Source organism: Pipistrellus hanaki, assembly GCF_964339955.1.
Source record: "Pipistrellus hanaki genome assembly, chromosome: 10".
In the NCBI taxonomy this organism is placed as follows: Eukaryota; Metazoa; Chordata; class Mammalia; order Chiroptera; family Vespertilionidae; genus Pipistrellus; species Pipistrellus hanaki.
Genome location: NC_140512.1, coordinates 39,328,101 through 39,345,951, shown reverse-complemented (window position 1 = coordinate 39,345,951; position 17,851 = coordinate 39,328,101). Strand labels below are relative to the sequence as shown.

At 36.4% G+C, this 17,851-nt stretch overlaps 1 protein-coding gene and 1 pseudogene across 2 annotated transcripts in view; both read right to left on the bottom strand.

The window, feature by feature from the left end:
* Window positions 1-2,415: 2,415 nt before the first annotated feature.
* HDAC9 (histone deacetylase 9) overlaps window positions 2,416-17,851 on the bottom strand; it is an 814,141-nt gene continuing 798,705 nt past the window's right edge. Inside the window, exon 27 of the mRNA XM_084896713.1 lies at window positions 2,416-3,192. Coding sequence (XP_084752839.1) covers window positions 3,153-3,192 — 40 coding nt within the window. The 3' untranslated portion in view covers window positions 2,416-3,152. The remainder of the gene's footprint in view (window positions 3,193-17,851) is intronic.
* On the bottom strand, window positions 12,454-13,726 carry LOC311629293 (phosphatidylinositol N-acetylglucosaminyltransferase subunit H-like; annotated as a pseudogene). The gene is made up of 2 exons: window positions 13,630-13,726; window positions 12,454-13,041 (listed from the first exon to the last, which is right to left on the bottom strand). The product of its transcript is annotated as a phosphatidylinositol N-acetylglucosaminyltransferase subunit H-like (transcript).

Genomic DNA, 17,851 nt, shown 5'->3' with positions numbered 1-17,851 from the left:
TATATTATAGATGTAGCTTAGGGACAAATTCTTCTAATAGCCTCTTACTAGGAACTATTTTGAGCAATAAAAATTAAATGTGTAAGTCACACCATTATGGCTTGTTGCAGTTTAGGTTCTTACAAGGGTATTTCTTGGATCACATGATCTCACACATCTAGAGGAAACAATGAACAACATAAACAGACCCAGAGAAAGAGAACCAGTGATCAGACTCTCAAACCTCAGAGGGAAAGTAAGGGAGGATGGGGGTAAGGGGAAGAGATCAACCAAAGGACTTGTGTGCATACATATAGGCCTAGCCAGTGGCCATGGACAGTGGGGGTTGGGGGGGGACAATTATGTGAGACCATAATCAATTAAAAAAAAATCAATCAAATGTATTAAAAAAAACTTTACAAAAACAAAAAAAATTAAAGAAACAGAAATCAATATGTAGGAAAATTTTAAGAAGGATAAGAATAAAAAGTATTGATAAGTATTTAAAAAATTTGTGTAAATATGAAAAGTTCATAATTAAAATTTTATTAAAAAAATGTGTAAGTCAGGAAAACTATACCAAGTGAAAATCCCTTTCAAGAAGGGCAGGCTATTTCAAAAGACCTTTTGATATTCTCCAACAGCCCCCATTCTGTCCCTGAGGGCTACCATACTCCTTTAAGGGTATAATAAGAAAGCACTACCTTCTGTTCTTACAGCTACATTCAGCTGTGATTAATCCTCTCCATAGTTTATCTGCCATCCACATACCCTAGACTCTCAGTGCAACCAATTGGGGCCAGTATCATATTGAAGGATGTGGAATTAACTCATTAATGTGTTATGTTTTAAATCTAAATAACCATAGAGATGTCTTAGTGATCTGGCTCTATCAGATTGATGGCTGTGCATAAGAATGCAACAAAATTATTGTAGAAAACATCAGTAAATCAGTATGCTTGCACTAGACTGTTTCATTCTCTTATTCAAAATCTAAACAATACGTGGGAAGATTGAGAGCAATAATAGAGATTTGTAAATATCTTTTTTTTTTGTAAATAGTCACAATTATGTTTTCAATTAAAATGATATATTTTCTGTGAAAGCCTTTGGCACCATTATTTGGTTTTTTGGAAGTAAATTTCAAGGAAATACGCAAAATAGCAGGAGCTAGCAACTATGACTGGCTTGAATTTCTCTGAAAAATATTATGAAATATTTTACAAAAAATTCATTACTATTGTGAATTGAGATTGATCTTACTCTTATTCAATGAAAGTAATTTTTTACCTAATACTGAGCTACATTCCACTTTAGATTTCCTATTTCAAAGGGCGACTCAAATTTCTAAGATGTTAAACCAAGTATTGAGCCATTTTTGTATATGTAATAAAAGTCTTTAAAATTAAAATTGTAATCCTAAAAAAACCAAATGCATGAAAAAAAAAATGGTCTGAGTGTATAACAAAAGGGAGTTATATAATTCTACTTGAGTGAAATCTTTCATCTTTGATTTACAGGTTAGAGTCCTCTTTAACTAAAACCATATTGTCCTATATCTTTTATATCAGAGCCTCTCCTAAAACCTTGTTTTAATTAAGGTTTCTTTCAGATTTCTGAATAAAAGCATGACAATCTTCACTTATGGCTTTAATATGTCCTTTGAGTTAGGAAAATATATAAAAAGAAACATCAACTCTTTCAAAAGCATTGTCATATATTAAATACTGCAAGGTATTCTATATCAATGTCTTTATGTGTTCGAGTTATGCACTGAAATAAAATTTTGGATGGTAGGGGAATAACCTACTTATATGTAGTAAGTTACTTTAAATCTCAGAAATAAAAGTCTGTTATTTTTAGCCTTTGACGCTAAGGCAACATGTGCAAAGGTTAAGCTCCTGGTGGTTTTGTTTTTTTTCTCATAAAGGCACAACTTCAAGGTTAACTCAATTCAAGGTGACTTCAATGTCTTCATTAACACATTTCAGAGATCTAGAAAATTCAGTAACATTGCTTAAGCCATATTTACCTCCATGATTTCACAGCTATAAGAGCACTCTAGACAAAAAAACTGTGTTAACCTGGATAATAATAATAATTAAAAAAAAACCTCAAGGCTCCTGAGAAATTGGGGGAGATTATGGGTAATCTAGTTTTCTATAGGAAGTAAAGATGAAAGGTTAGAAGAAAGGAAGTGATGGAAGGCAGAAAAAAGAAAAGTGCGGGAATAAGTTCTTGATAGATTTTGGAATAAATTAAGACCGTCTTTGAAAAGACACTGGAAATCCTCCACAGAACATATGCTTAGAGCTACTGTTGTCAGAGCAAGGGATGTGAGCTGGGAGGGAGGTCTCATCCTCCCAGTTGCAAATCTCATCTGTGTGTGAGAACACAGGGAGGGATGTTAGGGAAATAGGGTAGCTTTTTTTTTTTTTTTTTTTAAGTGACATAAAATATTGCACCATCCTATACAGTGTTTGAGGTTTGTTTGGCGTGCGGAGGGGGAGTTACGGCCTGGTTTGTTCCACTGAAAAAGCCTCAGTGCAGTTCCTCCATCTTGAACTCTTAACTAGCAAGAGTCGAACCATGTGTTAAAACAAAGGCCAAAAAACAAACAAAACCAAACCAAACAAAATCCCTGCGATCTGTCGGGAATTGCTATCCGTTCATAGCTGAAAGCAAATCCTGTAAACAATCTGAGACTGTTTGACAAAAATTACCCAATGAAAAAAAACAACAAAAACGGATCAGAATGTCAGGAATGAGTATTTCTTAGGTTTTGCCCCAAATTTCACTGGCTGTCACAGCGTTTGTAATGAACAGTATCTAATACTGTATTAGACGTTTCTGGTTCCTGCTCTGGGCCCGGGAGTGGGTCACCCAGCATACAAAATGCACGCTGGAAGCAGTTTCTCCCAATCGTGGTTTACTGTAACTTTAGAATCACAGCGGTTACATTTACGGAATCTTTAATGCCCTTTCAAGTCCATCCAAAGAACAAGTGAAGCTGCTGTTCAGAATTTCGTGCCCAGTGTTTATGTTCCATCGAATCTGTGCCACCCAGGCAGCAGACAAGACACGTCTGTGGGTGCTGGGGTGGGGGGGTGGGGGGATACACAATGATGTCACACACAGGAAATATGGGGGGGGGGGGAGGGGGTCTTGGCACTTCACAAAGCTGGCTCCTCTTCCATAGGCTCACCAGCGATTCTGTAAAAATAAACAGGCAATCAGAATTCGGCATAAGAGTACACAATGACATTGTAGATTTTCATGCATAATCAAAGCTGATTTTTCAGCTCTCTCTAATGTTTATTTGTGCTATTCAGTTATCCATAAATAGAGTTTCTTTCCTAGGAAGTATAAACAAATGTCAAGTGGAAAAACATTTTAGATCCAAGCAATCATTGAAAATGTTCCTGTTTATATTAAAACATGTCAGAATATTTTATAACTCTAGATTCCAAAATGTTCATGTTTTGTGTCTAGTTCAGTCCGATAATTTATTGAAAAAATTAACTACGGTATTTTATTTTAGGAGCAATTGCAGCGATTTCCTATGGAACCAGGTTGCTAACTAGAGCAAAGGACCCAGCTAGCTTCTGGAGGAAACTCACCAGGGCTCTGGTTTTTGCTTCTGTTCTTTCATAACTGGATTGGCTGCCTGCCGGAGGCATTTCAAATCAAATTCTGAATTTGATTAGCAAATCGCTGCTACAGACCCAACGTTTTTACAAGAAACGCACTATGGTAGTGTGTAAATAGTTTTTATTCGGCATCATCTGTGGGGTGTTCTGCTCGGGTAAAACCAAAACTAATTGCTTGAAATTTATACTTGAGATTTAACCTTAATTTGGTAACACTCTGAGGGTGTTTTAAGGCAAACTTGCAGAATGGTTTTTTAATTTAGCCAAAGGGACTAATTGTAGTAGGAACCCGCATACATGAGGTAGTTGCATTGACGAGGGAACTCTGCTGGAATTCTGGATGCACGGGAGAATTGCGTTTGAGTCTGAACTCTGCAAGTTGCTAATGTTGCAATGTGTTAACGTTGTAACTGCACTTCCATGAGGCTGTGGTTTCAGGTTTAAAGAGTATGAGAAAAAAGACGTTCCTGACTGAATTAGTGCAGGTTAAAGAAAAAGCAGGTAAAACTGACTTGTAAACAAACAATATGAGACATTAGTTATTTAATACTTTGGATCTATCTTTTCGCCATCTAACGTGTAAAATGGTGTTGAATAGCCTACGGATACAGAATTATGACTACGCTGCCATAAGGAGACACTGTACATACTTGGATAACAGTTTCCTCTGGGTGGTGGAATGATGGGTAGGTGGTTTTAATTTTCTTTTTCTTCTTGTTTATCTACTTGGAAATATTCTATAATGAATTACTTTCATACTAGAAAAAAATGCTATGTTTAAAACACAGCTGTTTATGAAAACAAATGAACTGTTTAGTCATGTTATTTTATAGATTTATAAGAAAAAAAGCCAAGGTTTCGATGCAGTGAAAAAGTAGTTGCCATTTTAGCTTAGCATTTTAATAACAAATTTAAAATACTGAAAGGTTTTTACCCCTGGGATGATGATAAGATTTTAATGCATCCTCTGATGAATGAGAACTATTAGGTACTCATTATTTAACATTACCAATAGGAGAGTGCCAAATGAGTCCATGTGAAACACTAACTACTACTACTACTAGTGCTACTACTACTACCACTGGTAATCTCCATGGGAGTTTGTCTGAAAATGTACTAGATAAGAAAGTGCTTCAAAAGATAAAAGCTATCTAAATCATTAATACTCTATTAAAATGCTTCAAAACTAAAATTTCAGCATTCCGAGAAGAAACATTTTAAACTAAGGAAAACTAAATTAGTGTATTTGTAAACATGCAAACTTATTTATATCTGAGAGTATGTGGATACCTTAGATATAGAATCCTTAAACTGCATATTCTAATGGAGACTGAATTTTCCAATTTCTTTCCCTCTAGCTTTTTTGAGATAAAATTGGCATATGCCATAGTGGATGTTTAAAGTGTACAATTAGTGTGATAATTTGATACACACATATATTGCAAAATATTTACCACAATAATTAATCCTTCACCTCACATTATTACCACTATATTGTGTTGCTATAGTAAGAACCATGTTGAACCTTCCTTTTTACAGCTGTATAATATTCTATTGCACTTATATACTGTATTCTGTGTCCATTTATCTGTCAATGGACATGAGGCTGTTTCCATGTCTTGGCTATAGTGAATTATGTTGCAATGAATATGAAAATGCAGACATCTTTTCAAGGTAAGTGATTTTTTTTTCCTTCTGGACCACATGGTAGTTCTACTTTTGAGTTCTTGAGGACCTTTCATACTGCTTTCCTTAGTGGCTGCATCAATTCATGTGCCAATCTATCGTTCCGAGGAGTTCCGTATTCTCCATATTCTCACTAACAATTGGTATCTATTGTTTTACTTGATGATAGCCATTTTAACACATGCAATTAGAGATCTCCTTGTTGCTTTGGTTTGCATTTCCCTGATGATTAGTGATATTGAGCATCTTTTCATGTAGTTGTTAGCCATTTGTACATCTTTAGAAAAATATTCTGGTCCTTTGCCCATTTTTAAATTGGATTATTATTATTACTAGTGGCCTGGTACATGAAATTCATGCACAGGGGGAGGGATGGTGTCCCACAGTCCGGCCTGCACCCTCTCTAATCTGGGATCCCTCTAAGGATGTCCTGTTGCCATTTTACAGAGATTGGGCCTAAACCAGCAGGCGGACATCCTTCTCATAATCCAGGACTGCTGGCTTCTAACTGCTCACTGCCTGCCTGCCTGATTGATTGCCCTTAACCACTCTGCCTGTCAGCCTGCTTATCCCCAACTGCCCCCCGCCACTAGCCTGCTCACCCCCAACTTCCCCCCGTGCCAGCCTACTCACCCCAATTTCCCCACCTGCTGGCCTGCTTGCCCCAACCTTCCCTTCCCACTGGCCTGCTTGCCCACACTGCCCTCCTGCTGGCCTGCTCACTCCAAACTGCCCCCCTCTGCTGTCCTGACCCCCACTGATGGCCTGCTTTCCCCCCTGCTGGTTTGCTTATCCCCAATGGCACTGCCTCCCACCAGTCTGATCATCCATAACTGCCATCCCATGCTGGCCTGATCACCCATAGACGACCAAAGCTCCCCGCCACTCCTTTTTTTCTATTTTTTTTTTCAGTGCCTCTTTGAGTGGAGGCCAGGGGCGCTGGAAGCAAGTATCTGGGATTTAATTATCTTCTATAATTGAAACTTGGTAGCCTTGAGTGGAGGCCAGGGCTGGCCAGGGCAGGCAGGAATCCTGGCTTCCTCCATCACTGGGGGCAACCCAAGCCTCCTGCTCACTCTAGTTCTGTGACCGCCTCTATCTTAGTTGGGTTAATTTGCATAATCCATCCTGATTGGCTGGTGGGTATAGCGGAGGTATGGTCAATTTGCATGTTTCTCTTTTATTAGTATAAATTATTTATTGAATTGTCTGAGTTCCATGTAAATTGTGGATTTGAATCCATTTTTAGATACATGAATTGCAACTATTTTCTCCTTTTTCATAGATTTCCTTTTCATTTTGATTGTCTTCTGCACCATGGAAGTTTTGGTCTGCTGTAGTCACCTTTGTTTATTTTTATTGCTTTTTTCTTGTTGTCACATCTAAAAACTAGTGCAAAAAAAACAGGTCAAGGATCATTTTTCCTATGTTTTCTTTTGAGAGTTTCACAGTTTCAGGTCTTACATTTAAGTTTTAACACATTTTGAGCTAATTTTTGTGACTGGTGTAAGATAGGATCCCGATTTCTATTCTTTTATATGTGAATATACAGTTTTTCCAAAAACACTTACTGAAGAAGTTATTATTTCCCCATTGAATATTCTTGGCTCCCTTGTCAAATATCAATTGACCATATGTGTGCGGATTTATTGCTGGGCTCTCAATTCTGTTCCAATAGTCTATGTGTCTGTTTTTTTGCCAGTGCCATATTGTTTTAATTATTCCTGCTTTCTAATATAGTTTGATATCTCTAGCTGTGTCCTTTCTCAAGACTATAGTGTTGGCTATTTGGGATTTTCTGTAGTTCCATATGAACTTTAGGATTTTTTCCTATTCCTGTGAAAAATGCCACTGGAGTTTTGGTAAGAATAACATTGAATCTATAGATAATTTTGGGTAGTATGGATGTTTTAACAATATAAACTCTTCTAATCCATGAAAAAGGAATATATTTACATTTATTTGTGTATTCTTCAGTTTATTTAATCAAATTATTCATTGTTTATGGTGTATAGATCTTATTTTGTATCCTGGAACTTCACTGGATAATAGTGTTTAATGTTTAATAGTGTTAACAGATATTGTTTTGGTGGAATTTCAGCATTTTTTTTATATCCAAGATCATGTCACCATCAAACAGAAACACTTATCTTGTTTCTGATGTTAGAGTGAAAATTTTCAACATTTTATCATTGAGTATGTTAGCTGTGGGTCATATGTGACCTTTATTATTTTGAGGTATGTTACTTTTATACCCAATTTGGTGAGAGTTTTTATTATCAAAGATCGTGAATTTTGTCCATTGTTTTTTCTGACCATATGATTCTTATTCTTCATTATATTAATGTAGTGTATCATGCTGATTGATTTGCATATGATGAGCCATCTTTGCACACAATTTGGTCACAGTGTATGATCCTTTTAAGGTGCTGTTGAAAATGGTTTGCTACTATTTTTTTGAGGCTTTTGTATCTATGTTCATCAGGAATATTGGCCTATATAGTTTTCTTTACTTTAGTATTCTTGTCTGGCTTGTTATCAGGATAATGCTGGCTGCATAAAATTAGTCCGGTGTGTTCCCTTCTCTTTCATTTTTTTTTGATGAGTTTGAGAAGTATTTGTGTTAATTCTTCCTTAAATCTTTAGAAGATTCCACCAGCGAAACCATGGGACTGGGCTTTTGTTGGAAGGTTTTGATTACGGATTTAATTTTCTTACTAGTAATTGATATGTTTAGATTTTCTATTTCTTCATGATTCAAACTTAATAAGTTATATGCTTCTAGGAGTTTGTCAATTTCTTTAAGGTTGTCTAATTTGTTGGCCTGTAATTGTTTATAGTAGTCTCTTGTGACACTTTTTGTGTGGTATCAGCTATAATGTCTCCTCTTTCACTTATAATTTATTTGAGTTCTCTTTTTTTGGTGAGTATAGCTAACTGTTTGGCATTTTAAAATCTTTTTTTTTTTTTTTAAAAAACTGTTAGTTTCAATGAGCTTTCTTCTGTTTTTCTATTCTCTGTTTCATTTATTTCTGGTCTTTTATCTTCTTTCTTCTGCTGACTTTAGGCTTAATTTTTTTTTTCTAGTCCTTAAGGTTAGTAAACTTAGTTTATTTGATATAATTATTATTTTAATATAGGCATTTATTGATGTAAATTTGCCTCTTAGCACTGCTTTTGTTATATACCATAAGTTTTGCTATGTTGTGTTTCCATTTTCATTTGTTTCAATATAAGTTTTTAAATTTTATTTTCATTTAATCCTTGATCTATTAGTTGGTCAGTTGTAAACAGGTGTTTAATTTCCATATATTGGTGAAATTTCCAGTTTTCCTCCCATTACTGATTTCTAATTTCATACCACTGTGGTCAGAAAAGATAATAGGTATTATTTCAATCTTTTAAAAATGTCCTAAGAATTTTTTGTGACCTAAGATATAACCTATTCTGGAGAATGTGAAACATGAAAATAAATGTATATATTTCCCTTTCATTGCATGGAATATTTTGTGTATGTCTGTTAGGTACACATGGTCTAAAGATTAAATCCAATGTTTCCTTATTGATTTTCTGTCTGGATGATCTATTCGTTGTAGGAAGTGGGGTATTTGATGCCCCTACTATTGTTGTATTATTGTCTATTACTCCCCTCAGACCTGTTAGTATTTGCATAATGTGTTTAGGGGTCTGATTTTGGGTGCATATATATTTACAATTGTTGTTTCCTCTTGACAAATTGACCTCTTTACCCTTATATAATGACCTTTTTTGTGTCCAGTTACAGTTTTAGAATTAAAGTCTATTTCTTTCTGATACCAGTATCGCTACCTCTGCTCTATTTTGGTTTCCATTTACATGGAGTATCTTTTTTATTTTTTATTTTTATCCCTTCACTTTGAAGCTGTGAGTGACCTGGAAACTAAAGTATTTTGTAGGCAGTAATATACTTGGTTCTTTTTAAAAAAATCATTCAGTCACTCTATGCCTTTAGATTGGCATATCTAATCCATTTAAACTTAAAATAATTAATGATTCTTAAGGATTTACTACTGTTTTATCTTAACTGCTTTGTGTCTATTTGGTAGTTCCTATCTTCCTCTCATGATGTCTTCCTTTTGAATTGATGATTTTCCATAGTGGTATACTTTGATTACCTTCTCCTTCTCATTGTATTGTGCATATCTACTATAGGTTTCTGTTTTATGGTTATTCTGAAGCTTACTTGAAACATCTTATAGATATAACAGAATATTTTAACCTGATAACATTATATTTATGTCATAATTTACATCATTTTATATTGTGTATCCATTAACACATTATACCTGTTTTTATAATTTTGTCCTTTAACCTTTATACTAGAGTTATGTGATTAACATATCATCATCATTATAGTACTTGAGTATTCTGAAGCTGCCTATATATTTACCTTTACCAGTGTGTTGTATATTTTCATGTTACTTGTTAGCATCTTTTCTTTTCAGCTTGAAGAATTTTCAGAATTTCTTTAAGGCAGGTCTTACGGTGATGAACAACCTCAGCTTTTGTTTTGGAAAGTCTTTATCTCACCTTCATTTCTGAAGGACAGCTATGCTGGGTAAAGTACTGTGCTTGGCAGTTTCTTTCTTCATCACTTTGACTATATCATCCCACTCTTTCCTGGCCTGCAAGAATTCTGCTGCTAAATCCACTGATAGTTTTATAAAGGTTCTCTTGTATGAAATAATTGTTTTCCTCTTGCTACTTTTACAATCCTTTCTTTGTCTTTGATTTTAGACAGCTTTATTATAATGTATCTTGGAGAAGGATCCTTTTGGATTGAAATTTTGGGATGACTTATTCATTTCATAAACTTGGATATCCAAATCTCTCCTCAGATTTGGGAAGTTCTCAGCCATTGTTACTTTAAATAAGTTTTCTGCCCCTTTCATCCTTGTCCTCTCTTCTCCTTCTGGGACTCCAATAATTGAAATTTTTTTTTGTCTTAATGGTACTCCAAAAGTCCAACAGGCTTTCCTCATTCTTTTTCATTATTTTTCCTTTTGATCCTCTGACTGGATAATTTCAAATGATTTGACTTTGAGTTAGCTGATTCTTACTTCTGCTTGGCTCAGTCCAATATTGAGCTCTGTACTTAATTCTTTAGTTCAGTTATTGTATTCTTCAGTTCTGAACTTTGGTTTGGTTCTTTTTAAGGTTTTCTATCTCTTTGTATTTGTTTATCTGTATTCTCTTATAACTTTCTGCGCATCTTTATAATAATTATTTCTAATTCTTTTTCAGGAAATTCATGTACCTTCATTTCTTTGGTACCAGTTACTGGACATTTATTATGTTCCTTTGATGGTGTCACCTTTCCCTGATTCTTCATGATCTTTGTTGCTCTGGTTCTGGGACAGGAGGACAGGATCAGAGTGTCTGCAGTGCAACCTCATCACTGGCAAAATTGGAACCTCTTCTGTTCAGACACGTGGACTTGTAGGTATAATATATAGCTTTCTATCAGATGTATCTCTTTCCTTAAAAATCATTTTATAGTAACTGTTTTTTTTTAAAGTAGTCCATTTACTGCTTCCTTCCTTCTATTGAATCAAATACACATGCATATAATTAGCCAATTATCTCCATGTCTTGAAGCATGCAAGAACTGTTAGTAACATAGCAAGTTGGGAAAATATCCTAGATTCCAAGGTTTAAGTCCGAGTTTTGCCACTTTCTAAAAATTAACTTTGAGCAAATCACTATCTCTAGATGATCACTTTCTCTTTAAAATGGAAATAATAATTTCTGACCTAAGGATTATGAGGTTTGAGTGAGTCACTTTAAGATAACATATTTTATACACTGTAAAAAGTTAAGTAGTTACAGAATAACTGTGTTATTTATGTCTGCCATTGCGATGAGTTATAATAGCTCCCTTCTCATATCCATGGCTACCAATGTAGTTGGTGCTATTTTTACACAACCTTGGTCCCTAAGTAAAAGTTTTATATGTCTAATTTTTTAAAAGGTGACTTTTAAAGAAAAAATTTTTACAAAACACTAAGAAAATGAACTAACTTGGGATGGCCATTTGATGTTTGTTTTTGGTGAAAGAGTGAGAAGACATGCTCTGGAAAAATGGGGGCTCTCTCCTTCACTCATCTAGAGAATTGTGGGCTCTCTACTGCAATCACAAAAGTTTACCTTGATTAACAAAGACACAGTTGTGGAAAGGAATGGGGGAAAGTGAGATGTGAATCTTCATTATCTTTCAATTTAATTCTATTTTTAATTAAGTGAGGTAGAGATATAGGATGGTCTAAATAAAACCTCTAAAAGTAAACTTTAGTACAACAGTTCAACTAATTGAAAGGTATAAACTTCTACTATAGTAAGCCAATTTAACATTAATGGTCTTCTTTCAATGAAGGGCAAACATTTTATATACCAAGGGAAGATTTAGTTCAGTCAACCAATCACAGGTTATGGTACTTTACACAAATAATAATAAAAAATAATTTAACTTCAGTTAAGATATAGCATAAAATTAAATTCTTTTATCTCCCCTTAAGTGGGTATTTCATATCCTATGATTTTTAAAACAGTATTTAATTAATATTAATGTCATTTAGTAAGATACATCTTATTTTATTGGTTTAATTTTTTTTGAAGGAGATCTGTTTATTAAGAGAGGCATCACATTTAACCCTGTACAGACACAGGAGCTAGGAGGACAGAGACTAACTAGTCTTTTGAAGGGCTGGACTTCTTTCTTAACTCTTATACAGTTGGAAATTATCTTTCTCAGGAGATATCAGTTTCCCATTGTCTTACTCCACTGATTTCAACAAAAAGTAAACTTGAACGTGCTTAGGAAATTCACAAAGTGCTATCTGTCAACATGACTTTTGACATGTCATTTCTCACTGTCTCCTCTCAGTCGTGAAGTACACGTACCTCACAAGGGAGCACTGAAATACCAGGAACACTTTGCTCAAAGGGTTCCAGTCACCTGCTCTGTGGCTCTCGGTCCACTGCATCCACCCCGGTTCCTAGGACCAGGTGCACATGATGGTTTGAATACAGAAAATACGCCAGCCCGGGGCTTAGGAGTCATTTCCCACGGAAGACAGTACAGGCCTTCTGAAGGCTGGGCTCATGGGCTTGTAGATTCGCTTTCAGGTGTGCCAGTTGTCCTGGCAGCTCCTGTACACTTCAATCAAGCAGTTCAGCTGGGGCGTGGAACTCTGGAAGACAGGTACTACTTGGGATATGCCATTTGGTTCCAGGGGACCGTTCAGTAAAATGCAGAGGCAGGCAGTCATCTTCTGCACGTAAATAGCCTCATTAGTGATAACATTCTTCCCCTTGCCCACCTCAATGAAGGTGGTGCTTTCTTTGCCAGAGGCATAGGATGACGTCATCTGGGTGCCAACGGAATCAGTGATTACCAGAATCTCCGGATCAAGCTTCACAGAATGGAGGTAACCACACAGGCCTGTGAGGGTGATGGCTATGGCAGCGAAGAGAATCATGCTGTTCTCGCAGAGGGCGAAGAGCCACCAGCCACACGGAGCAGGTGACATTGGTGAGCGAGCGCCGTGAGAGCTGAGGATAGCTGAGGCAGCACTGCGGCAGGACGGGAAGTAAGAGATGTCCCAGAAGCTCCGCTCTTCCTCTATGGCGGGACTGCATGCACCCTGGTCCACTGCTCTGGCCGCCACCACAGCCACCAGCCCGGGTCCTTACTGGCTTAATTTTTTTTAATTTAATTTTTTTTATTGTTTAAAGTATTACATATAATAGTACATATATCTCCCTTCCCCCTACTCCCCCATTTGACCTTCCCCCAGCCTCCCCTACCCGCTGTTTTACTGGTTTAATTTAATCCCTATATTCTACTTCCTAGTCCTCCTCCAAGGAAAGCAACCTAATGCATGCTTTGCACATGATTTTGTTCACAAGGCATTCTTCAACACTATGTACTACTATTTTGTAGGCATATACAGTATTGTTGTTTTATGCAAATTTTATTTTTATATACACAGGTATAATTAATCTTGCTTAATATTCTCACTCAGTGGTGTATTTATGTTTTTCTAGTCTGTAGCTGCCAAGTGCTAAGTGGCATCGCCATTATGAACATTCGCCACATTTTAACTATTCATTCTCCCAATACTGGGTCCGGATTTGACTCCTCCTATCTACCCATCATTAATAAAGTTGTAGTGAACTTCTTAGAACATGCATTTGAATGATCCTCGGTGAGAATGTCTTCAGTATACACTCCTAGGAGCATGATTACTATATCATGTGCTTTGCATATACTAACTGGTAGCAAACTGCTTTCTAGCATAGCTGTCATAGTTTACCTTTTCACAGCTGTGAGGGATCGTATCAAGGCCCCACATCTCCCCAAAAGCTGGCATGTCTCCGTATACTGAACTTTTCATTGATTCAAGAAATAATTAGTGAGTATATAGTATTCATCTGGCTCTGTTCTAGGCACTAAAACTACAAAGGAGATATAAAAAGTATAGCAGGGGACCTGATCTAATTTTGGAATTGATGGTCAGTGGACATTCTCCAAGAAGAGAAAGAAATACTGGACCTGAGATCTAAAGTATAAGTGGAAGAGAATGAAGAAGCCAGTATAGGGTTAGTGGGAGTATAAGGAAGACAAGATAAGTAATCCAAATGGAGGAAAGGGTATGTGCCAAGAAGGTCTGATGTGCACGTGAATATGGCTCTTTGGAGAAAATCTGAACCACATTGAGATGCTATTGAATACTCACTAAAAGGCTTAATTATAAAGACCAATTATACAAAGTGTAGGTGAAGATATGAAGCAACTGGAACTGTCATTCATTGCTGATAGGAATGAAATAGCTCTTTTGGAAAGCACTTGGAAGTTTCTTACAAAGTAAAACATATGGCTCCCTTGCAGCTCAGCAATCCTACCTCTAGATATGTATCAGAGAAACTGAGTGCTTCTGTTCACAAAATAAAAATGTGCACAAAATTTCAGAGATAGGTTCTTCAAAAAATTAAAAATGTCATTACCATGTGATTCAGCAATTCCACTTCTGGGTATATATCCAGAAGAAATGAAAACAGGATCTTGAAGAGATACTTGCACGCTCATTCATTGAAGTATTCAGCCATATGAAAGATGGAAGTCTTGACATATGCTACAACATGGATGAACCTTGAGGACATTATGCTAAGTAAAGTAAGCCAAGTCACAAAAAGGCAAATATGGAATGATTCCACTTATATGAGGTATCTAAAGCAGTCATATGCTTAGAAACAGAAAGCAGAATGATGGGTGCCAGGAGCTAGGATGAGGGGGAGAAGGGAAGCTATTGCTAAATAGGCTTAGAGTTCTGTTTTACAAGGTGAAAACATTGCACAACAATGGACACATATTTAATGGTAGTTATTGTACACTCAATATGGTTCAGATGGTAAATGTTATGTGCTTTTTACCACAATAAAGAAAAATCAGCTTAGTGGATAGAGCACTGGCCTGTGGACTGAAGGGTCCCGGGTTCAATTCTAGTCAAGGGCACATGCCTGGGTTTTGGGCTCAATCCCCAGTGGAGGCAGCAAATCAATGATTCTCTCTCATCATTGATGTTTCTGTCTCTCTCTTCCTCTCCATTATTCTCTGAAATCAATAAAACTATATTAAAAAAGAAAAAGAAAAATCGTAGCATCTTTATTTATGATAGCCCCCAATGGCAGATGACTTGAATCTTTCCAAACAAGATGAACAGATGGCCAACCGTTACATGAAAGGTACTCAACATCACTCATCATCAGGGAAATGCAAATCAAAACCACAATGAGATATCACCTCATACTTGTTAGAATGGCTATTATAAAAACAATAAGAAATGACATGTATTGGCTAGGATGAGCAGAAAAGGGAATCCTGTGCACTGCTGGTAGCAATGTAAATTTTTGCAATGACTCTGAAAAACACGGTGGAGGTTCCTCAAAACATTAAAAATAGAACTGCCCTATGATCCAGAAATTCCACTTCTGGGTATTTACCTGAAGGAAATGAAAACACTAATTCAAAAAGGTATCTGTACCCCCATGTTCATGGTGGCATTATTTACAATAACTAAGCCATGGAAGTAACCAAAGTGTTGATCATAGTTAAATGCATAAAGAAAATTAGACACACACACACACACACACACACACACACACACACACACACAAAATGAAATATTATTCAGCCTTAAAAAAGAAGGAAATCTTGCCATTTGCACTAACATGGATGGACCCTGAGGGCCTTCTGTTAAGTGAAGTAAGTCAGACAAAGAAAGACAAGTACTGTAGATCTCACATAGGGAAGCTAAAAAAAAAAATCCCTAAACTTAGAGAGACAGTAAAAAGATTGTTAGTTGCCAGAGACAGGGCAAAATGGATAAAGGTGGTCAAAAGGTACAAAATTCCAGTTATAATTAAATATAAGTCCTGAAAAATCTGTGTACAGCATGGTGACTACACAGTTAATAATAATGTGTTGTATATTTGAAAGTTGCTATGAGAGTAAATCTTTAAAAAATTCTCATCAAAAGAAAATAATTTGTAGCTACATGTGATGATGTTAACTAGATTTATTGTGGTGTTTATTTACCAATATTCACAAATGCCAAATCACCATGATGTGCACCTGAAAGTAATATAATGTTACATGTCAATTTTATCCCAATTTTAAAAAGCATAAATAAAATTAATAACTCTAAATGGGAAACAAGTCAAACACTCATCCACACATGCATGAATAAAGAAATTAGAGCTTATTTATACATTGAAATCATGCATTAGAATAAAAATGAACAAACTGCTGACTGAATGGATTCAAATGAATTATGCTTAGTAGAGTGAAAGCCAGATAAAAAGCAATATACATTACAATTTTTTTAGATTAAATTTAAGAAGTAGCAAAAACTAATCTATAGTGGTAAAACTAGAAAAAAAAGGTTACTTCTGGTGGGAGTAGCATTGACTAGTAAGATGCACAAATTAACTTTCTTGGTGATGAAAATGTTCTTGATCTGTTCTGGGTGGTGTGTATGTGACTATAAAATAAGTACAAATATTTTTATTTGTGCATCTTAGGTTTATCAGGTATATCTTAGCTTAAGAAAATGAAACAAGGTTATGCTGGAAAGCAGATCACTAAACAAAGAGGAAAGATGTCAGAGATAAGGCACAAAATGAAGGTTAGCATCTGATCATGCCAGGCTTATGGATCATGTTAAAGATGCCAATCTTAATGCTAATGGATGGAAAGGCATTTAAAGTGGAGGCATGGCAAGATTTGCTCTCTAGTTTTTTTGACTCGTATGCATGAGCTCTCTGATTGCCGTGTAGAAAATAGATTAGAAAAGAGGCAAAATGTATATGGGAATTAGTAAGGCAACTACTGAGAATCTGGATGAAAGATGAAGGTACTTTGGATTGTGTTGGCAGTAGATGTTAAAAAAAATAGCAACACAATAGTCTCTCTCAGCTGCCCTCCTTCTTATTTACTAGGTAAAATCCTACATTTTCTTTCACCCTGGCTCATTTGTCCTAATCCTATGATTTGGTCTCTAGTTCTTGGCTAATGTTTGGTCTTTTTTCATTCTGCAGCTCACTCTATTAAAATGACTTGTCACTTGTAGTTGATTGTTCATGTCTGATCCTATGGTAGGAAAAATAACAGCTCCCAAAGATATCTATAACCTAATCCTGGAAGCTATGAATGTTTGCTTTGCAAGACAAAACTAACTTTGTAAATGTGCTTAAGGTTAAGGACCTTGAGATGGAGAATTATTCTAAACTATAGGTCTGGTGCATGAAATTCATGCAGGAGAGTGGTGGTTCTCTCAGCCAGGCCTGCACCCTCTCCAATCTGGGACACCTTGAGGGATGTCCGACTGCCAGTTTAGGCCTGATCCCCAAAACTGGCAGTCAGACATCCTTATTGCAATCCAGGACCGATGGCTCCTAACTGATCACCTGCCTGCCTGATTACCCCTAACCACTCTGCCTGCCTGCCTGATGCCACATAACTGTGCTCCCCTGCCAGCCTGATTGCCCTTAACCGCTCTCCCCTGCAGGCCTGATTACCCCTAACTGCTCTGCTTGCCTGGTTGATTGCCCCTAACTGCCTCTGCTTCGGCCCCTGCTACCATGGTTTTGTCCAGAAGGATATCTGGAAGACGTCCGATCTATCTGGTCTAATTAGCATATTACCCTTTTATTAGTATAGATTATCCTGGTATGTCTAATGTAATCATATGAGTCTTTAAAAGTAGAGAATCCTCCCATTTGTTTTTTTTTTTTTTTAAGCCAACTTTCCTGGCTTTTTTCCTTCAGTTTGAGAGAGATGTGATGACTGCCAAAAGGTCAGAGGGATATAAAGTTGTTGGCTTTCAAGATAGAGGAAGGTGCTCCTGAGCCAAGGAATGCAGGCAGCCTCTAGACACGAGAAAAGTCAAAGAAACAGATCCTTCCCAGCTTTCAGAAAGGAACTGGACCAGTCCAGG